This window comes from Panthera leo, chromosome B3 (assembly GCF_018350215.1).
Source record: "Panthera leo isolate Ple1 chromosome B3, P.leo_Ple1_pat1.1, whole genome shotgun sequence".
NCBI classification, from domain to species: domain Eukaryota; kingdom Metazoa; phylum Chordata; class Mammalia; order Carnivora; family Felidae; genus Panthera; species Panthera leo.
In genome coordinates this window covers 120,328,402-120,351,455 of record NC_056684.1, presented here as the reverse complement: position 1 = coordinate 120,351,455, position 23,054 = coordinate 120,328,402, and the positions used below count along the sequence as shown (strand labels likewise).

The 23,054-nt window shown below is 48.2% G+C and overlaps 1 protein-coding gene across 2 annotated transcripts in view; it reads right to left on the bottom strand.

Moving 5' to 3' along the window:
• The window catches only part of IFT43 (intraflagellar transport 43), an 80,787-nt gene that overhangs the window by 10,145 nt on the left and 47,588 nt on the right, over positions 1–23,054 (bottom strand). For both annotated transcript variants that reach the window (XM_042943860.1, XM_042943861.1), the window contains exons 4-5: positions 13,290–13,322; positions 12,588–12,634 (exon numbers count right to left, since the gene is read on the bottom strand). In XM_042943860.1, coding sequence (XP_042799794.1) covers positions 12,588–12,634; positions 13,290–13,322 — 80 coding nt within the window. The remainder of the gene's footprint in view (positions 1–12,587; positions 12,635–13,289; positions 13,323–23,054) is intronic.

Genomic DNA, 23,054 nt, shown 5'->3' with positions numbered 1-23,054 from the left:
GGCGTTTGCCTCGGGCACTTTTAAATGATGGTGTCTCAATTCTGTAATCATCTTTCAAGAGCTTTCTCTTAAAGGGTCTTTTAGGTAAACTTAGTCCGTCAACCACACTTATGGACTCAGGAATCACATTCCCAGTGTGTGTCCTCCTGTGTGTGTATATATAGGCGAACAGACAGACACACACACACACACACACACACACACCCCAACATCTGTGAACTTTGAGAAAGCTGGCAGAACATAAAGCTACAGAGTAAGATCTACCATTTGGCCATATCAGGTTCATCTCTTACTGGGGTAAGAGAGTCAGGCCCCCGTTACCTTTCCCCTAGATTTCTACTATACCTAATCCTTCTATTTTTTTTTTAGTTTTTTTTTTAACATTTATTTATTTTTGAGACAGAGAGCATGAACAGGGGAGGGTCAGAGAAAGAGGGAGACACAGAATCTGAAACAGGCTCCAGGCTCTGAGCCGTCAGCACAGAGCCCGATGTGGGGCTCGAACTCACAGACCGCGAGATCATGACCTGAGCCGAAGTCGGACGCCCAACCGACTGAGCCACCCAGGTGCCCCTACCTAATCCTTCTTTAGAAACACATTTCCATGTGTGATACGTCAGAAAGAAAAGACTTCTCCAGCTGAGGGCTAAGAGGGGAGCTAAGTCCAACCTCCGAGCATAAACATGCCTGTCCCTTCCCATCTCCCCTAAGCAACACCTGGCTGTCAGGTCTGCACCCTGGCCATCTCTCTGGGAGAACAGTCTACAGCTATCCCAGGGCGCAACTTGCTGTGTTTGGGTCACAAAGACGGTCTGGAACAACTCCACGACTCTACCTGTCTTTGTACATGCAGGGAACATGATGCCTATGTATACAGTCCCATCTTTTGAGACAGACCTCCTAGAAAACTGAGCCTCTATTTCTTTCTAGTCAAATAAAAATCTGAGCTGTCTACAAGCTCCCTCCGGCAGTAGTTCTCAGCAACACGGCCTGTCTGCTGCATTCGGGCCCTTTGATTCCTTATTTGTCTGCTCCCCTCACAATTGCGTGAAGTCCCCATGCCCCTCCCTGAAAGCTGGAACACTGCTTGCCGACACTTCTCCCACGGTCTCACAAAACTAAATGCGATTAGTTTTGTCCTATCCCGATCCTGTCTCCTGTATTCAACCGGGACAGAATCCAAGGAGCTACAGAATAAATACCTTGATCTCTATAATGATTTCAGGGAGATTTAGCTCTCTTTTACTTTTGTCAGTGGTTGACGTTGGATGATTTATTATTAATCACATTCCCCTAAACTGACTATAGCATGACACAGTGCTGACGGAGCTTTCTCTCCGTGGGTGTTCCTGGAGGAAGGTTAATACAATGCGCCTCATATAAAGCACGTGTGCACGCATGGCACCAGGCTTTCGCTTCCATTCTCCTATTCTGCCTCTTCAGATGGGCACATGGAAGCAGGCTGTGCACAGGAACAGAGGAAATAGAACCCAGAAAAGTCACTGTCAGCCACGTTTCAGGTAAAGACATCCGTGACTGTAAGTCTGGAAAGTCTGGTGAGACCTAGAGATTTTAGGGCACCACACGTGGCGTAAAGCACCCGGTCCCAGCTCTGCCAACAGAGCAAGAGGTCCGGTCAAGACACTGGGCTCTGCTTTGCAGCTGGATGGGGGGTAAGGTAGAACGTAACCGAGCTGACAAACAGAACTAAGATCTGCGGAAAGCTCAACTTGGTTCTCACAGACGCCCCTGCCTTTTGGGGATGCCAGAAGAATATAGCCAAACCAGTCTCTCCCATGTTTGTGGAGTCAATTTGTAGACGCCTACTCTATGGTAGTGCATACTTTGCTTAGGGTAGGGTCATGGGACCTTGAATCACCTCCTGCAAACAAATAAATAAGTAAGTAAGTAAGTAAGTAAGTAAAAGCAACTTCTCTGGCTGCATTGAAGAAATTTCTGGCAAGTTCCATGTGACCCCCTCTGGTGTCTCACTCACTCTGAGGACCAGCACTGGCCATACCCACATTGGAGAATAGAGAAGTTAACCCTGTGGCCTCTAGAGTCTGTATCTACTAATGCCCCTTTTTCTTTTGCTGCCAAGAACGTGACTTTAACTGCCTATCAAGGAAGAACTGAATTCCCAGATTTCTGGTCCGTAGAGTTGTACTGCAGGGTGTGCCCGATTAGAAACCAGGAAACATGGGTCCCAGATCTGCCCCAATTTGCTGAACTCAGGCAATTACTTATCAACTCTGGTCCTAGGTTTCCTTATCAACGAAGAAGGACTATTCTATCTCTAAGACAATCTTATTCTGGGGTGTCCATTACGATGTATCTCATGGGGGCACCTGGGTGGCTCAGTTGGTGACGCATCCAACTTCAGCTCAGGTCATGATTTCACCGTTCGTGAGTTTGAGCCCCATGTCGGGCTCTGTGCTGACAGCTTAGAGTCTGGAACCTGCTTCGGATTCTGTGTCTCCCTTTCCGTCCCTCCCCCACTCATGCTCTGTCTCTGTCTCTCAAAAATAAATAAATGTTAAAAAAAAAAAAGAAACAAAATAAGTAAATGTTAGAAAATGAAAAAAGGAATATATCTCATGATATGTATACATGTATATGTATATGTATATGTATATGTACATATATGTATATATATTGCCCAACCAACTCTTTCTGTCACATTTGGTTACAGAGGAGTCTTTTCAAATGTTCCAGCCATAGTTGTGGCCTACTGGTAGAGCACAGCAAATCTTTTGTTTAGAATCACTGTAATAAAATTCATTTTCCATAATGCAATTAACCTGCACAGATTCCACCTGCAGCCCCATTATGCCCTCAGCCCACACCATGATTCAGCACCCTTGGCTGGGGCTCCCCCACGTCCCATGCAGTCTTTCAAGTGTCCATGTCTCTGAGGTGTCAGTCTGTCTCCTCTGCTATACCTCAAAGGGGCAGGTTGGTGTGAAAACTACAAACATGGCCCTTCAGCCCCAGGAGGAGCCCTGTGGGGCCTTGGTTCTCACAAACGTCCCAAACACCCGATACACCTGCTGCCACCCGCCGAAGCCCGGGGAAACCTCCAAAGCAGGTTCTCCTCTCTGGAAGACTCAGCACGGGCACAAGAAATCATCATCTAAAAGCGATTTCCACGGATTTGATAAAAAACGAAGCATAACAAGAGAGGAACAGTCAAACCTAAAGATTCTGTTTCATGTCACGGAGCTGCACGAGCCTGGTCTCTTCGGCTTATGCCTGTCAGCCGGGCCACTCCTGTAGGCGAAACCTGAGGGTGGGAGGGTCGGCAGAGCCGAGGACACAGGCCGGCAGGCTAGTCTGAGAACCGGGGTGGGAAGGGATCTGCAACAGGGGGCTAGAAAAATGAGTGGAGACTAGCTTCCTCAATAAGCAGGGTTGAGACACCAACCCGATGCTTCAACAAGGACGAGGACGGCTGTGACAGCAGAGTGCTCGGGAGTCCCGAAGACCACGTCTGCAATCCAGCTCCACTGCCTACGAGCTAGCGGGGGTGTGCCGGAGCAGCTCATACTGGCCTGTAAGAGCCAAGAGCTAAATTATTAGGAATACTGCCTGCAAGCTGTTACACGTAAACATCATTAAGGACTAAGCTATACACCCTCATAACCAGATAAATTATATTAAAAACAAAGGCAATCAACAGTCAAAACTCAGCACTTCCTAAATTTTACATTTCACTTTATCCATGCTCCTGTGATAATTTCTCCCTTCTCTACCTGTAGGGTAGAACTAGGATCTACTCGTGTGCTCCTGCCCATGTCTTCCCAGCTCTGTGGTCAGTGATGTCCTTCTGGGAGCCCGAGACCAGTCACGGTGGGGATACTGACGCCACAGAAATCGGCAAACACTAACCCGCGAGGACTTTGCTCCCCTGGACAGCCAGTGGTCAAAACAGTAACCAGCACATCGCTGCGAAACAGCCATGTGACTTCTCTGAGCGGCTTCACGTGCCAAGGATTCCATTTCCTCCTCTGTACAGGGGTGATAATCAGTGTCTCCTCCGAGAGCCGCTGTGAGGGCCACGGCAGGTAAAACCACAGGGCCTGGCTCGCAGTGAGCGCAAACACGAATTACCAATACCGTTTCCCACGAGAATGACTTTTCTCTTGGGGTGCCGGGGGGGCTCCATTGGTTGAGCATCCCATTGTCGATTTTGGTTCAGGTCATGACCCTGAGGTTGTGGGATCAAGCCCTGCACTGGGCTCTGTGTTGAGCATGGAGCCTGCTTAAGGCTCTCTCTCTCTTTCTCTCTCAAAAATACAAAAAAATTTAAAGAGGAGGCTCTTGGGTGGCTCAGTTGGTAAAGCGTCCAACTCTTAATCTGGTTCAGGTCATGATCTCGTCGTTCGTGAGGTTGAGCCCTGCACTGGGCTCTGTGAGGAGCCTGCTTGGGATTCTCACCCTCTCCCTGTCTTTCTGCCTCTCCCCCACTTGCTTGTGTGTGCTCTCTCTCTCTCTCTCAAAATAAATAAACTTAAAAAAAAAAAAAAGAATGGCTCCTTTTCCAAATTTGTTACCTCATATACAGAGACCAAAGCGGAGACACAACAGACATGACAGCCAGCCCTTGCACCAGCGAGTATCCCCCCCCCCACTCCCCCCACAGGCCCCACCCCTGTGATGCAAATGTTCAGCTAAAGGAGTCCTTGCTTGGGTGTCAGGGAAGGGTGGGCAGGCGTGAGTTCAGGAAAACCTTAGCGCCCACTTCTACTGACTCTGAACTTAGAAAAAACAAATAGATTTTAAGGAACGTTATTTAATCAAAAAATTAGTGCTGACTGTAATAGTTTAAAAAGATTAGGGAGGCAAAGGAAGTAGGTTTGGGAACCAACTAAGAAGTCCCGTATGCTGAACGCTGCCCTAATGGAACGTTCTTACTAAGCAAGGGAAAGGAATTGAGATGTCAGGGTTCTAATTTATCTGTACTTAATTCTTTCCACTTTCTCTTTCTCCACATTGAAGCTGTGCAGGCTCATAGCGGCTCTGCTGTTTGCAGAAGGGACACAGAGTAGGCGGGGAAGATTAAGCAAGGAGCGAGAAGCAGCCCAAAAGAGAGATGGGAAGCCCAGGGTAGGCGATGAAGGGGGAGAGGGGAAGACAGGGGTGAGGGCGCGCCAGCCCCCTACAGATGGCATTTTTCTAATTCCACTGACAGTCTAGCATCTCACATCTCATCCAGCCTCATTGCTTGGCTGTGTTCAGCCACTTTTACCTATTTTCCCTGTTGACATGGCCAGAAAATTGAGCAATTACCCTTAAACTCAGAGCTCTCAGATCATCCAGATTGCTACACTTACAGAATTAAGTCCCCAATTGCCCCTGGCTAGAAGTGGCTCAACCCGGCTGGTCCTTTAGGAATTAAACACTTTTTGGTCGGCCATAAGGATTTATTATTCCCAAGGTTTGGAGGTATTCGATTCTGTCAAAACTGAATCCGAGTTGCAAAGAGCACAGCCCTCTCCAGTGGGGATGAGATGGTGGGAAGAGGCAGTGAGAATTCTGCCCACGGTCCTGGATCACGCCAAGTTGCAGTGGTGAAATGTGAGAAAGAGCTAATCCTTTCTTTTAAAGCTCCTGTTTTTAGAGACTTTCTACTTGTGAAAGACATCTTTGGGGGCTCACAGGTTCCTTCCTAACTTGACCTTAACTCTGAGACAAACTATTTGAAATTTGAGTCTGTGTCTAATTGTACTTTCAGAAGTCGTTTCACCCTGAATACTATCCATCTTTTCTAAGGACAAGAAAATGCTCTTCCCCATCTCTGTGCTTCTCAAAGTTCGTCTTCAAAGCTTCACACTCTATCCAGAGTTCCCTTTCTGAGAGCTGTGTTTTGGAGCTGGAAACCCTTCTGGAGTTGGGAGAGGTGACAAGACTTTGCACCTGCAGTCTCCTCTACCAGGGTCCCCCCAACCCCCCGCTCGCACCCTCCCTCCTGGAAACTTCACTCTTCCTTCTGGTTGAAGTGTAAAAACCACTGCTTCAGGGTGGCCTTCCCTCATCACCGAATCCAAGTCAGGTTTTTGCACTATTCTCTCTCATGGCGCTCTGAGCTCTGCCTTTAGTGGGCTCAATCATCACTTGTCCTTGCTTATCTATTTGTGTGACCATTTGCGTAGTTCCCATTTCCCTGACCAAGCTCTAAACGGTAGGAGGCCAAGGACCGCACGTTTTCTTCAACACCATAGCCCCAGAGCCCAGCCCTGAGTACCGCAGAGTAGGTACTCAACAAATGGTGGTTGAATGAATGACTCACCCAAAGTCACTTGTAGAGCCTGGGTTCGATCCTATTCCAGATCTGATGTTCTTTCTTCTAACACCACACAACCTTCCATGACAGAAGAAGTCTGAACGCCTTAGTGTAAACCAGAAACTTGATTCCAAGGATCGGGATGGATAATCCTGCCACTAAAGGATGGCCATCTAAATAAGAAAGATAAGTGTGGCCATCCTACAATTTGGGGACCCTGGGGTCATTTGGGGGCTCTGGCTGTCCATCATTCTCAGCTATTCTCATACTCATGACTCCCAACTTCCCTGAAACATTGTGTCAACTCTTGTGAGTGATTCCACTTGGAATCAGCAAATTAGATGAATGGCAATCTCCGAACTTCATTAAAGGCAGTTTATATGGGACACTGAAAATCTGTAGCTGAGAACGGACCAGAATCAGGGCTTTGCTCTGTAGAACCAGCTCATCTTGCCAGGCCTCACCAGGAAGGCCCTTCGCACTCTTCTCCTCCTTCAAATCCTGCCTGGCCTTCAGGACCTACTGCTCATTCTTCCTTCCTCCTGAAGCATCCTCAGCCCACAGGGATTTCTTTGTCGCCTGAACTGTGGCCCTAATGGAAATCATGAACACAGCAACCACCACTGGCTGCCTCTGCCATCCAGTATACTGCTGCTGTCTTAGTTCCATAACGCTTCTCATCTCTTCTGTTTCGTCTTCCCAACAAAGTTCTGTGTTCCCGTTGAGCACAGCCCTACAAAGTCTGATGATACGTTCGCAGATCACTTGCCAAAGGCCTAATCCAACTTGCAGGTGCATTTTGTTCTGTTAATGAAGTGATTTCGAAAATTCTTTGTCATTTTCTGAAATATGAATTTGAACTTTCAGGCTATGCCATCTCCTCTCTAGGTTTACCACAGGCCCCCCTATCCTTTACTGTCTCACATGTGTGCTGTTTCATGTGTGTATGGTATCTGTCTGGCCCCTCAGGGTATGCAAGCTTGTGGTCCACCATGGCCTTGCAAACAGTCCCGTGCAGGACATTCTAGCTAACCAGCAGACTCTAAACCACCTCCAAACGTCACTCACTCCCGTTTCTCATTCTAAAAACAAATCTTATCCTAAAAGCCCCTTTCTTCTTCTATTTTCCTGCTCTCTTCCTTGGAAGTCTGACACATCGATGGAAGAAGCATTTCTCTTCCCTCCCTGGGCATCTTCCCCAGGGAAGAAGGAGAACACGTGCCCAGAGCTTGGGAGGCTGAATGCTGAGACACAGATCTCAGAAACATGGCTCCTGGAAACTTCCTAGACAAGACAGGGAGGGAACGGAGGGGGCATTTCTCACTACATCAGAATCTCTCGGAGGGCAAGGGCTGCCTTACTCGCCACTATCTCTGGCATCAGGGCAGTCCTGGCCACAGGAGGCATTGTACGAACACCTGCTGCCTTTCTTCAATAAAATCTAACCTCTAAGACTGGTAGTGGAATGAGACCGCCTGCTTGGATCGAAGACCTTGGATCCTTGTATCTACTCCCTAAGATTCAGTCTCCTTTGGGATTGCTGGCCAATTGTCACCCCTACCAAGTACAAGGAAACTAGCAGCCTCTTCCCAGGTGACAAAGCTCCTCGCACCAATGACCTTGAAGAACCTGGGTGTGATTTTATTATGGGGACCAGTAGGTTCCCTCATAAGGCACCCAAAGATCTGCTTAATGGCATTGCTGAATGAGCATCCATGGATGGTTCAGGGCAATCATTCATGGAGTGTCCCCACCCACTGGCTATTCTAAGTTCAAAGGAACAGCCTTCACTAGCCAACCAAGTAATTCTCTGAGCAAAGATAATTCTAAAAACTAGTTATAGGTAACATATGATTCCTACTGCAAAATGGATTCTAAACATTCACATACAGTCAAATAGACGAAGTCGAGTGTGAAGTGTAACATATGAACTGATTTTCCATTAAAGGACTCAGGCATAACTGCACGGAAAACAGATTTATGCCAGGGAAGAGGCATCCCTCCTAGAAGGTAAAATCAAGTACACTGTGACAAGGAAGGGGGTTTTACGTGTTAAACCTCCAGAGCCAAAATAAAGGCCAAATCACTAATTTCACACTTCAAGTTTATGAAAGGGAAAAAGAAATACTAGGAGTATTCTCTGAAAATAGATTTCTTTCTTCTCTCCTTCCTTCATGGAATTATATTAAGCATCCTATCAGTCACGCTAGGCACTCTACATTACAAACGTGGGAGCTGACATGAATACAACCCACCTGTGGAAGGAGACACCAACATAGCTGAGGGTCACACCATCTGTGACAGCCCAGAGGCCAGGAGCAAGGACTCTGGGGTCAAGATCTGTATTCAAATCCTGGTGCTGGGCTGTGTAGTGTTGGTGGTATAGAGGTGAGCACAGCCGCCTTCCAAGTGTCATCACTTACTAGTTGTGTGACCTTTGGCAAGGATGTTTCTCTTTGCCTTAGTCAGCTCATCTTGAATATGGAGATCGCGAGCAATCCAAAATGTCCACTGCCAGGTGAACAGATAACCAAAATGTGGTATGTCCATACACCGGAATAGTACTCATCAATAAACGTAACAGGCTAACGATATATACAACAACCTGGATAAACTCAAAATCGTCGCAATGAGCGAAAAAAGCCAGACACAACAGCATATGTACTTATGATTCAACTTACATAAAACTCCAGAAAATGTGAACCGCCCTAGAGCGACAAAAAACGAATCAGTAGTCGCCTGGAGACAGGGGCAGAGGAAGGATGGACTGGAAAGGGGCATGAGAAATTCTGGAGGGGCAACAGAAATGTTCCATATTTGATTACGGAAGCGGTTTCATGGGGTGTATACACCTGTCACAACTCAACTGGTGCATTTTAAGTGGATTCAGTTTCTTGTATGTACATTAGACCTCAATGAAGGTGATTTTTAAAGACTTTCTCATAGATTTGTCTTGAGAATTAAAGGAGTTTGGTGATGAGTGGTGATGGCAGTGATACTGGTGGATAAGCGCTAGGAGAGCGAGCGTTCTTTTGTGAGTCAGAAGACCAGAGTCCCTCTCAGAACCCTATTTTGTATGATGATCTCTAAGCTTCGGTGCTGTCACATGTGAAATGACAGGCTGGGACGAGATGGCCTGCAGAGGTGCTCAAAGCTGAAATCCTTTACTTCCAATGTGACGACGTCACAACGGCAGCCAGCACAACCTTCTAATAACACACGTTTATGATGTGTGTTAACTTCAGCATTCAGAGGTAATGAGTGCTGTAATGTTGAACAGTTATTCCTTGAAATGTAGCATTTTCACACATCGCAAAAAAATGGAGAAAGAAGGATTTCAGAAGTCCTTTGAAGGGAGTTAGAAAGAGGTTTAAGGTTTAGGGTAGGAGGAGGCCGGGAAAAGATACCAGTTGAGTAAACCTTCTGTAGACCATGAGTTTAATGAGCACCTCAGAGTTAGCAGCATCGTAATGTCCACACTCACTGCTGCTTAACCACCTAACAGCCTTGTCAATGTCCAGGAGGGCCCCTGTCTCCCTGAGTTCTTTGGCCCATCGTCCTGGATGATCACCTGCCATCCTGTGCAATCAACGTCCGGAGAGACAATCCGTGAGGACAGGCAGATCAAAAGTGTGGCCAGCAGCCACCAATCACGGAGCCACCACATCTGGCACTGACACGAGACAACCCAGGTACACGTGTTGGGAAAGAGACTTGGGAACAGAAACGCGGGATCCCTCATTTAACAGGGGCTCATTTAACTGGGAATCATTAGTGGGTGGACGAGTTTGCCAGCGACAAGGAGTTGAGTGAGTAGAGCTAAGGAAGAAGATCTGGTGAAAAAGAAATGACCTTGTCAATAAGAGATAATAGAAAAAGAAGAGTCAAATACTTAAGAACGATGAAGCCGTGCTCAGGAGCTCTCTCTAAATCTCAGAGCGGAAGCTGAATTCCTGACTTCCTATGACTACGTTTTTACCTTAAAACCCCTTTGGCGTGAAATAAGGCAGAAGTACCTTTTCATACTTCCTGTCCGTTCCTGTCCTCAATCCTGACTTTTGAGGCATTACAGCAGGCCTGACACACTTCGGTGTGCAAAATATTCGTCCAGGGAGTGTATTTACATTAATACAGATCTCTGGGCCCCAACTCCAGCTTCTGATTGCTGGGCCTGGGAATCTATATTTCGACCATTATCCCAGTATGGTTCACACGTCTCACATGTCCCCAGTCCTGTGAGGCAGCTGAAACACAGGTAATCTAAGCTTTCTAGATTTAATGCTCCATTTCACTTTGTGGTCACATGCAAAGGTTAGTTACTGAAAGCTTTGGGGCTCCACCTGCAGCCATGACAGAGTAACCAGCACCGGGAATACCTTCCTGCAGGGGACACTTAGGAACCTGGAAATAACACAGACACAACTGTGTGCAGACTGCAGGCAGTAGGAAGTGCAGGACAGTGATCCCTGAGAGAAGGGAAATGAGTGAGACCTTACCATCCGCCCTGGCTTCCTGCCTGGGTGTACACCTCCTGGACTCTGGCCCAGGGAGGGGGAACGCCAAGTGGATCATGGAGATCTCGTGGAGTTGAGGAGACAGAGGTCAAAATTTAGGTAGGCGACGGTGGCTGGAACCAGAGAAGCAGAGGATGAGAGAGAGGACCTATGTAGCAGAAGGGCCGCAGAAATCTAGACTGATTGCACTCTAAGCTGTGTGTGTATAGGGTCAAGTTCCGCATGGATGGACAACGAATTACTACCAAGAAAGAACAATCCCCACAGCTTACAGAGAACTGGAAGATGCTCAGCTCCACCCAGGCAGAGTGGAGAGTCCTGTGAACCACCAGGCAGGGATGCCTGGGGATCTTAATGTTTAAAGTTAACTCTATGGGAAAAAAGAGGGGGGGGGGAGGGGGGAGAGGGAGGGAATATTCTGGTTCTTTTTTTTCTCCATGTAAACCTTAGAATTAGTTTGTCAATATCCAGAAACTTGCTGGGAGTCTGATTAGGATTATACTGCGTCTATAGTTGTTAAGAACTGACATTTTGCTAATACTGTCTCTAATAAACTTTTTTTTTTTTTTTAATGTTTTTATTTATTTTTGAGACAGGGAAAGACAGAGCATGAACAGGGGAGGGTCAGAGAGAGGGAGACACAGAATCTGAAACAGGCTCCAGGCTCTGAGCTGTCAGCACAGAGCCCGACGCGGGGCTCGAACTCACTGACCGCGAGATCGTGACCTGAGCCGAAGTCGGCCGCTTAACCGACTGAGCCACCCAGGCGCCCCTAATAAACTTTTTAAAGTATGAAAACAATAAAGTTAGCTCTAGAGTTGCCCTAATAAAGCTTAAAAACAAAATGACCAAGTTGACTAACAAATTCGTTAACTGTCCCCTAAAACAGATATAATTGCCTACTAAAACAGAAACAAGGTCCAGACACTCAACAGAGCAGCATTCACAATGACCAGCATCCAATAAAAAACTACCAATCGCGCGAAGAGGCAGAAAAATATGTCTTGTAACCAGAAGAAAAATCAGTCAGTAGAAGAAAACACAGAGATGATAGAATTAGCAGAAAAGGACTTTAAAACAGCTACTATAAAGGCTACCATCAACGATGAAGCAAAACATAATCAAATTATGGAAGACACAAAACTGAATGGAGCTTCTAGAGGTGAAAAATACAATTATCTGAAAGAACAAATTCACCGAATGGCCTTAATGGCAGATTAGACACCATAGAAGAAAAGAGTAGCTACGTAGCAGTGGAAACCATCCTCACTGGACCACAGAGTTTAAAACGAACTGGAAAGAAGACTTACTTAATGTCTCTGTATGTTAGTTTCCTCATCTGTAAAATGGGGAGAATAGCGCCATCTCATGGGGTCGTTGTGATGACTAAACGCTTTAACACATACAAACTGGTAGAATAGCGCCCGGCAGAATAAACACCCAATAAACATTAGCTATTATAACTTAAGTTTGCCCAGCACGCTGCGGGAGCACAGGGGAGAAACTTCTGAGTCAGAGAGGCAGTGGCGTGGTGACAGGGGGACATGTGAGAGCAGGTGATGCTTCCGCAGAGTTGTGAAGGACAAGTAGGGCTGGAGGATAACCCCGGAGGCGAGGTGCTCCAGGCAGAGGAAGCAGCACTCCCCCGAGGCACGGAGACATGACAGGATGCGGCCACTGCAGCCCGGTAAGGCTGCGGCAAACAGTGCCTTCGCTGCAACCCAGGAAATGTTCTGGGGGCCGTGGAGCCTCTCTGGAAGCTTTTTTGATTTCCTCCAAAGGTATCTTACCTCCTCCGTCATCTGATCCATCCAAGCTCTGCTGTCTGAGGCGGTGACTGCCCCCAAAAAGAAGGAAAGGAAAGAGGAAAATCAACTTCAGACACAGAAAGAAACTGCCCAAATTGTCACTGTGGGTATCCTTTCTCCTAGATGAAACTGTCTCTGGACCCACTTTCCTCCATCAGCTTGGTCAGACCTAATTAGGCAACCGGGTCTGCCATATACGGTAGCACAAGCTGTGCGGGGGACTGTTCCACAGACTATGACACGGATGCTCCTCTCACCCCCGGGGGGACTGGCGTCCAGTGGCTCTGCCTTTACACTCTATCTTTGCCTAGAAACCTTCTTTCTCTCTCTTTGATGGAAGTCTTAGGAGAAGGCTGGGTTTAGAAAGCCGGTGCTGCTTCTTCCCATCTGTACCAATAAGCAGAACCCCTGGGTCAGCACTCTGATACCTGGACGTCCAATTCTAAAAACCACAGGGTGGGAGAGGGACGGGGACATCAGTGCCAGGGTCCAGACCTCCGGCTGAGGAAGCAGCATTAACTGAACTCTTGATTCAACGTGCATAACTAAAGGGACAGATTGCGGTCAGATGTGTTCCATTTTCTAATGTTAAGTCCAACAGAGGCTGAACGGATGATGCCCACGAAGCCTGCACGGCTAGCAAAGGTCCCCAAAGGATGCCATAAGAATATGCTGGGAACATACTCTTCTATTTCTTCAGAAGCCCTCCTTCCTGACCTGAAAAACAGAAAAACAGGGTTTGTGAGAACCCACTAGACTCATGTCTATGGAGGAGAGGGGGTTTCAAAAGTGAGGGCAAATTATCATATTCCAAGTGCTTTATTTATCTGTATTTCTCTTTCTAGACCAAGGCCCATAACCCACATGAGAGAATTACAGACGCTGCCGTGTTTCTCTATTTTATTTTATTTTATTTGTATTTATTTTTGAAAGAGAGAGAGCGTGCAAGCAAGCACGGGGGAGGGGCAGAGAGAGAGGGAAAGAGAGAGAATCTTAAGCAGGCTCCTCACTGTCAGCGCAGAGTCCGACATGGGGTTCGAACCCACAAACCACAAGACTGACCGAGCCAAAATCAAGAGGCAGACGCTCAACTGAGCCACACAGGTGCCCCTGTAATGCCTAGGCTTATTTCAGTATAACTCCCAACTGAAATCGTTGAGTTTAAGGGCAGACTAGGAAGTTCAAAACGCAAAAGGATAGAGACGATACGGTGCCCTCCTTTCAACAATTAACAGACCAATTTATAGAACACTTTCTTAGGATTGAGGCCTGGAGTCTTAGTTGGAGCTTTAGTTGTTAGCATGTGTAGCTTCCCAGGAGCAAAAATGGATGAACCAGCCATACAGATTGAGCTGCAGGTTCTGGGCCTTTCTGTAGCCTCCACCTGAAGAATCAGAAGACCCTGTGAGTGATGTTGGGCAAGTAGTGCCCTTAAGACATTCCATGAGAACAGGAAGCCTAATTATACAGACATTTATCTAAGGCTGTGGTTCTCAAACTTCAACGTGCATAAGAACCATCTCAAGGGACGCCTGGTTGGTTCAGTTAAGTATCTGACTCTTGATTTTGGCTCAGGTCATGATTTCACAGTTCATGGGATTGAGCCCCGCGTCGGACTCTGTGCTGACGGTTCGGAGCCTGCTTGGGATTCTCTCTCTCTCTGCCCCTCCCTTGCATGCACACTCTCTCTCCAAATAAAGAAATAAACTTTTTTTTTTTTTTAAAAAGAACTATCTGGGAAGCTTATTAGACATGCAGATCACTGGACCTGGCAGAGAGAACTTTCTGGATCAGTTGCTCTGGGAAAAGGGGAGCTCGAGGATATGCATTTTAAACAAATCCCCAGATAATCCTAATGTAAGTTGATCACTACTGACACTGTGAGAAACACTGATCTAAAGTCTTCTAAATGAGACTGACAAAATGTTGACAATTATTAAAGCTGGGTATTGGGTACATGTTGATTACTTTTCTGTATGTCCGAAAATTTCCACAGTAACAAAGGTTTTGTGTGTGTGTGTGTGTGTGTGTGTGTGTGTGTGTGGTGTGTGTTTTAATGAATTCTTCCAAGTCAGAAATCAACCACCATGATGAACATGGGCACAGGGTGGTGGCAATGTCATAATGGCCAAGAGCCAGGATGCATGAGAAGGCCTTCGACAGTGCTGGGCCCACTAGCCTTGCCAGTGGAGCTACATGGGAACCAACCCACAATTCCCTTAGAATCCAAACAACCCCCACCCCCATCCTGAGTGTAATTAGAAATTAAGCCCAACTTTAAATAGGTTAGTTTCCATGAAATTTGGACCACATCAACTGCGCTGTTAAGGAAGAGGGGGAGGGGGGGGAGAGTTTTGGCTGCTGCTGGGAAGAAGAGAATGGGTAAGAACTGGATGGAACAACTCTAAGCGGATCTCTCAGGCTGTAGTTTTTGACTCTTAAAGAGAAAGTAAAGAGACTAAGCAAGCAGGGAGGGCCAGGAGGGCACGGGGGACAGAAAAGGTAGAAGGGAGGCACCACAGGTAAACTGCAGACGGGTGCCCAAGGCACCACCACCATGTTGTTGCTGGAGGATATTTGTTTTCAATACTCATCTGAGTCAAGAAAATCCTAAACATAGAGCACCTAGCAGCCACCAAAGCCACCTGTTCGTGTGGGAGGATAGAAGGCTCTACTCTCAGCTCATGTACGTTCCCCAGAACCACTGCCTCTAATTGTCCTGGTGAAATTGAACTTTACAACCCACCATCCAAATGCCTCAGGAATACATCACCAACAGCAGAAGGGCTTGGCTGAATACAGGGTCAGAGAAGAACAACGTGATTAAAGAGGCCAGGCGGGCCGGACAGCACCTGCATTTTGTACATCAAGACATAGCATCTCTGATTACCCTGAAGAGTTGTGATTATATCGTTCCTTCCTAAGCAACATGCCATGGCCAAAGTAGCAGTGATTTTGTCTGAAGGAAGCAATAATGGTACCACTAATCTTCAGGGAAAGGCTGATTAGCTGCCATTTATCCACTCCACATCCAAACGGGAAGAAGTTTCACATTCAGCATAACTGCTGCTGAGTTCACATCCTACTCTCACTCCAGGGTGGCCCAAGGACTCCTTCAAAATTTCATTTCACCCCATGAGGAGGAACAAGATCAAAATGGAGCCCTTGGGGTGCCTGGGTGGCTCAGTCGGTTAAGCGTCCGACTTCGGCTCAGGTCATGATCTCATGGCTCGTGGGTTCGAGCCCCGCATCGAGCTCAGTGCTGACAGCTCAGAGCCTGGAGCCTGCTTCGGATTCTGTGTCTCCCTCTCTCTCTGCTCTGTACCCCTAGCGCTCTCTCTGTCTTTCAAAAATAAATAAACCTTTAAAAAAATAATAAAAATAAGAATGGAGCCCTCCAGAACAGAGAGTGGGGATGCCCTTGGGTGGCATGTTCTCTCGTTCTCTCTCATTTTGTTTTTTTCCCTCTCTCTCTCTCACTCTCTCTGCCTGAAATAGCAGATTCTGGGCAAGCCTTCTGCTCAGGATAGATGGAAAGGCCAGTGGGAACTTGGGCAAGGCCCTGGAGAACGGACCAGGAGTGCCTTGCCTTTGATAAAGCTGAGCACTTTCTGGCCTTACCTAGGAGCGCATCAGTTTGTCTGGACCACACTGGTGTTCATTTTTGTGTTGGTTTCAACATGAATTTGTTGCCCAAACGGGGAGATTTTGTACAAAAATCCAGATTTCTGAGTTCTTCAGAGACAAAGCCTGCGAGGCCGGGCCTGCATTCCCTTATGGAAAACTCAAGTGAAGTGTGGCTGTGACGAGCCTGAACCCCCAGCCCTTCCCAGCACAGGGTTGGGGCGGGTGGTCAGGAGGAGTGTCTTTGTCATTCAGTCTGCACTGCTGGCTCTCTTAGAGTAGGAATTAAGAAGCAAGAGAAGCACTTCCCGGAGCTTCGCAGCTACCAAAAGCCAGAAAGCAAAAGGAAGGCTAAGTGGGAAGAACGTCTCAGAAGTGACAGCGTACGTGTCTTTATGGAAATGTGAACACGCAACTAATCCGTACGTGCACGTCAGTAACAGAATTTAAGGTGCCGTTTTGATATACGACCCCACCCACTTCGCAGATCTACTTTACCTGCCTGGTCCCCAAAGGCACCTCCAGTCACACACTGACAGAGTCCGGCACAAGGACACAGATTCAAGCACAGTGATCTTCCAACTACAGGTCATGACCCACCGTGAGTCATAAAATCAATTTAGTGGATCATCGCCAGCCTTTCTGGTCTTTTCCTTTTTCTTTTTTAACAGCATAGAGTAGAACAGAAAAGAGAGTAGCCTGCAAATAGTAAGGGAATGTATTACATAAACATCCCCCCCCACCCCGGTTTTATAAACAGACAAACCCAGTCATGACGTAAAGTGTATTTTTAAGCTGTCGGTGACAGGTTAAAGAGAAAAAAACCCAACAAAACCCAAACACCGTGGTTTATCCCAGCGCCATAGGGTGGGGTAACTAGAGAAGGATCTGGGCTCCCACAGACTGCGGGGAGGTGGAGGCTGAGGTAGGGGATGGAGGGTTCCGGGGCATCTCCTCCTTACAGACGTACTTCTGAGGAAACAGCATGACCGGGCCCAGCCTCAGCGTAGACCGTCCACAGGGCTGTAGTCGGCTGTGCCCTGGGCATCTGGTCTCTTGCTGCATGCCCAGCCCACGAGCCTTCTGTCCCAGAAGTGGCTCCTGAGGGGGAGGCCGGGGGGGGAGGGGGTGGGAGCCCGACCACCTTCCACAGGAGGAGTGTCCCTCAGTGTTCTTCACCTCGCGCTCTGCCAACACTAATGCCAGCTCAGCCCGGCTCTGGGGATGAGCTCGAGCGAGTTTCAGAGACGCTATGTGACAGAGGCGTGCGCTCCGTCCAAGTCATGGGGCGAGTCAGCCACGAGGCTGACGCAAGAAACCCCATCTCCTGACTTGCACCCTAGATTCCAAACACTCCGGCCCGGGCCTTTTCAAAAGCGGGTACCCGCTGGCTTTCAGACGCCCCTCGGGCCCCCGGACACCTGTGTGCGTTTACCGTGCAGACCATCCATTCCTGACTTGCCACACTTGCGGGAGGCAAAGGAGGATACAGAGAACTAGAAAGAATCCTTTACCACGACAGCTCTCAACCAGCGGTGCACAAGAGAATCACTGAGTTTTTTTTGTTGTTTTCCCCAGTGTCTGTGTGCTGGGCCTCACCCCAGGCCCCCCGAGGAAGTAATTTCCAGAGACGGGACCCGGTCACACGTATGAGAATCAGTGCCCTGAAGCTCACTTCAGCTAGTGTGCTGAACGACAGGTACCGAGCAGCAAAACGGAAACCCTGTCGCCTTATGCTGTTGGGTTGCCCGCTGTCTTCTAACACCAGTGTCAATGAACTCTGCCTTGACCTGAAGGCTGAGGGGAGGCAGGAAAAGCCTTCATAGCTGAAGCCTCTGCTCCTGAGGGATCCTGAGCTGGCTCTCCTGAAATTCAGACAAGATTCCATGGTGCCCGTGAAGCCTGAGCAGGCACTCTTCGTCCCGGCAGGCCCAGAAGCGGTTCAGATCCGATTAGAGATGCTTGTTCAATATTCAAAATGTAGAACACAGAGGTTGCTGAACCAGCGCTTTGAAAAGTTAATTAAATGCCAGGTTTCTTTTGAAGAGCTACTCCATCACTTGCTGATTGCTTTGGCCATTTTGCAGAATGAAGCTTTAGCTCTGGACAATGACAGGAATGTTCTCCTTCACCTCCCACCTTGTGAAGACAGGGCGACAGGAGTAAGGGCACTCTGGCTTCCTGCTCTCCCGCGAGTGACACAGACATACCTGGTCGGTATCCCTACCTCCATTTAAAGCCTCGTCTTCAGCCCGACCCTCAACCAATCCCTCCTGGTTACTGCCCTGCTTCCCTCGGACTCACACCAGGTTTCCTCTCCTTGGCTCCACACAGAGACCTTCACCCCTCACGGGGAGGCCCATTCCCAGGCCCCGCTCCCGCGAGCCTGTCACAGGAAGGCTGGCCAGACTGATGATATCAACAGTTAACATTTCCTGAGCTTGTTGGGTGCTGCACACTGCTATTATACTATCCTTACATATATTACTTTCCTAGAATACTATATATTCTATGTAGTATGATACAACATTATTGAACTATCACATTATCTCTTTTGATTTGCTCCATTTTACAAATAAGACAAGTTCAGAGAAGTAAAGCAGCTCGCCTAAGGCCACCCAGCTAGAAAGCTGTCGGGCCGGGATACAAGCTCTGGGGTGGCTGGCACCGAAGTCCAGTTCTGAGCCCCCCCACGATAGAAACACGCGGGTAGTTCTACACGACAATGGGAACACGCAGGTAGTTCTACACGACAATGGGGACACGCAGGTAGTTCTACACGACGGGGAATGCTTGTCCCATAGACTGTGCTTCAAATCCAGTGACTATTTCCCACCACAAGGACACACTTGCAACCACAGCAGGACCGCATTTTGGCCTGACGATCTGGTAGTTAACGCCGCCTTAACTCTTCTGTGAGACTTATCGTGTATGTTTTCTTTACAACAGGACAGCCTGCACGTGCCAAAAAAGGAGACCCCACGCAGCTAAGTCACCTTTCCCTCCACACACGCTCCTTTCCTGAGTTCTTTTGCTTAAATACGGTTCTTTTCTCTCGGCATTCACAGACCACGCTGCCATTCGATGGGCATGACTCGGGCAGCCGAGGACCGGCTGGATGGCACTGCCCGTCCTGTGACCGCGGCCACGCGGGACCGCTACTGAACCCTGGGGCCTTAGTTTCCTTCTGGGGCTCCGTGGTGAGGAAACGCTGCCACGTAAAAAGCCTCCTGCCTGCAGTCCATCTCCTCTGTCCTCCCCGCTGCGGCAGAGAGAAGGCCTCAGCTGCTGCTTACACAGGTTACGTGCTGAAGGGTGAAAGGCAGCCCTAATGTAGACATCATCTCAGTTAAAATGTTTCTCTCGAGTTTAATGGAATACTGCAGAGATCTAAATGGAGATAAAGTACCACGGCTCAGAGAACAGCCCGGATGCTATCTTTATGCAGCATGACAATGTTCAGTGGTTAATTAGACACCGTTAACCTATTTTAGCAGGGGACATAACTGGGATAAATGGGGGGAAGTGTCCTTGAAGTCTCTTAATAACCACAGCACACATTGGACCCTAGACTCACCTTCCTGCTGCAAGACAGAACAGGCTTAAAATAGACCAAAGTGCCAGGAATCTGGAGGCCCGACTGTCCCAGGGAAAGGCCCTCTGCTAGCCTAGTCTCCGAGGGCCGCGGCCTCTGATCCGGATGTGAAGGCTTCGGACAAATGGTTCACTAGTGCAACTTGTTGCCTGGGAGAAAAAAGTTAAAGCCACGGTGTGTAGCCCACAGGGTTCCCATGACAAAAAGAAGAAAGTCCGCAGCCAGGGGCTAAATTCATAAACGCCTGGCAAGGGGAAGAGCAAGAATGAGACACCAGCTGAAATGGAGCCAAAGCTACCTTACATTTTCAAAAAGTATCACTCTTCCGGAGGAAAAGAAGCCGAAGTACCATTTTCTTGTGAGGTTTCCTGTTTTCATAATTTTTAAATTTTTAAAAATTTATTTCTGAAAGAGAGAGAGCACGAGTCGGGGAGGGACAGAGAAAGAGGGGGGCAGAAGATCTGAGGTGGGCTCGGTGCTGAGAGCAGTGAGCCCGATGAGGGGCTCAAACTCGCAAACCGCGAGATCACGACCCGAGCCAAAGTCAGGCACTCGACCGACTGAGCCTCCCGGGCGCCCCTCTACTTTCATAATTTTTCACTGTCCAGTAGAAATCTCACAATGCCTCCAAACTTCACTGAGGTCAATTCCACCAAGGCATGAGAAAAGGGAGGTAATTTGTCCCAGATCACATACATCACTAGCACATCAGAAACTGAGGCTCTATTTTATGAACCCCGTGACCCACAAAAAGAGCCTTCACAGGGGAAACCCAAATCTGGGCACGGGAGACATTGCCACGGTAATCACGGCCACCGTGTCTGTTCAGTATCAGGCTGTCGACTGGGCAGCTGGGGTTCCTCTGCTCTAAGATGTCCCTGGCACCTATAACACTTACTGGAAGTCAGATATCTGTCATGCAATTTTGCTTCGCCACAAGGTTTTTCCTCATCAAAATCACTCCTGAAAGTTAAAGCCCCCACTGTTTTTCCCCTCGGTTCCTAGTTCTTGCCATTCGTGTGTCTGGAGTCCGGCATATATTTGTAGGTATTGTATTTCGCCCTTGTTTTAAAGACAAGCAAGAATTCCTCAGCACTCAAATGTTGGCACTCTGGGGCTTTAGGTCATATTATATCATATTTAGCTTCTGCTGGTATAGTCCACAAGGTGTTCAGTAGAAAGATGAAAACGGATGTCCATGGACTACCAAGCCTTATCAAATTGAACGCATAGTGAATTACAAGGCAATTCCTGGGTGAAGTTTGCCCCCTGCTGGTCAGATTCAAAATAACATCTTTGTTCTGATTCAAATTCTAAAGGAGCATTTATCAGGAGGGAAAAAGGTTGAAAGTTGTAACAGCGACAAATAATTGTGGGAACATACAAAATGTATGTAAATGCCTGATATCAATATGTTAAAGAATGGAAGAATTGAGAACTCCATATCTTTGGTGTCTCAAACGAACATTATTTTATTGGGACACTTTACTAGGTAACTTTTGGCATGACTAAGTGTTGAGATTTGGGGATCTTTTGCTCAGGATTTGACAATCTGGCTGGAGAAAAGAACATTCTAGAAATAACAGTAATACCTCCAGAAGACACATGCGGCAGGGCCTGAAAAACTACCGCCGCCCTCCCTGTGCACCTCCTACGGGAGGAAACGGAGACAAGGAGTTAGTTATTAGAGCAACCGAAGTTCCAGCCCTGGGACTAGCCGGACACAGAGCTGGTGCCAGAAACCAAAGTTCCCACTCCTCATCAACTGCCGGTCCCAGTTTACTGGGACAAGTGAGGTGGACGGAAGCAAAATGTCACGGTGGCACCAGTGATGGAACTAGCCACGCCAGTTCCAAGAGTCAGGGGAAACTTTCCAGAGGGCCTGCCCGCTGAAAGATGAGCAGGCTTGCAGCAGGTGGAAAAGCCCCAGGCAGGCTTCTCCTGCCGGAGGACACAATTCGAATAGAGGGAGGAGGGAGGAGGGAGGAGGGAGGAGGGAGGAGGGGGGAGGGAGGAAAGGGCCAGGTGTGTTCGGGAGACAGCGGGGGATCTGGGGTGGCCAACATGCAGACGTGTTGGTACTGACGCTATAAATATGTGCACGGGCACCAGTCAGGCATCAGGAGGGAATCATGGGCCCGGACATATGCATTTTTGCCGGGTTCCTTTTGTCCCTCCAAGTTATCCAAGCCCAGAATTTAAAGAGAGGGGAGGTGGCAATGAAGTGCGGCTCACCTCACACCCTGCGTGGCACGGGGGCACACGAAGGGGTTAGGGGCGTGAGGCTGTGTTCGCCCTCCGGCTACGGCAGCAGGTCGCGGAGAAGTGTGGCTGCACAGGCTTCCCAACAGGCTGTCATTTCCAAATGCCACCTTCGTGGGTTGTGCGACAGCCGTGCGTTTTCTGTGCCTGCTTCATATTTTAAGTTGGCTCCTTACTTTTACTTTCATAAACTTATTTTTGAAAAAGCTTTCCATCCTCAATGGAAAGCTACCATTACCAGCCAGACAGAAGGCTAGCCGCGAAAAACAAGAGTTTTTTTAACATCGCAGAGTTTATTTTATCGTAGCTGGGTATCGCCGTCTGCCAAAAGTCTGACCTACAGCGCATTCTTTCTCTGTTAGGTGGGCAGATTAGCAGGGTTAGAAAGGTGCTAACGATATAAGAGCTGCAAACAGGGACTTTCACTGACCTGACCGGAGGGACCGGAGGCTAGTGGCAAAGAGTGACTGTGCAGCCGCACGCAGTGCCTGGGAGGTGGGACTGGGAGGGCGGAGAGCAAAACGGCACAGGGTGCGGGGGCTGAAACAAGAGGCAATCATGGGTCCACAAGTCGAGGGCAAAATTTACCGGTGTTTCTGGAAATCTGGATTTCAGCCCATTTTAAATCACTGAATGGGCTGCGTCTTTTGCTTCTCCTGGAGAGAATTTTCCGCTCTGTAATGGAGCGACCTTTAAACATTCCCTTCCAGCCACTTACCCACTGTTTTCTCTGCCCCTCTGTTATATCCCGTGGTCCCCAAAGCCCCATGAATACATTCAGACTCAGCCAAGTGATGAGGTGCTCCAAGAGAAGGTGACACGTGCCATTACAGGGGACCCTCTTCCAGCTGGCCATCGGTATGCCAGGCCATCGAGGCAGTGCAGGGCCACCGTGTGGGGCGGCTTCCGGGAAGGCTCAGCACCCACCCTGGTGCCCTCCTGTTATAGGTGAGCCAAGAACACCCTGG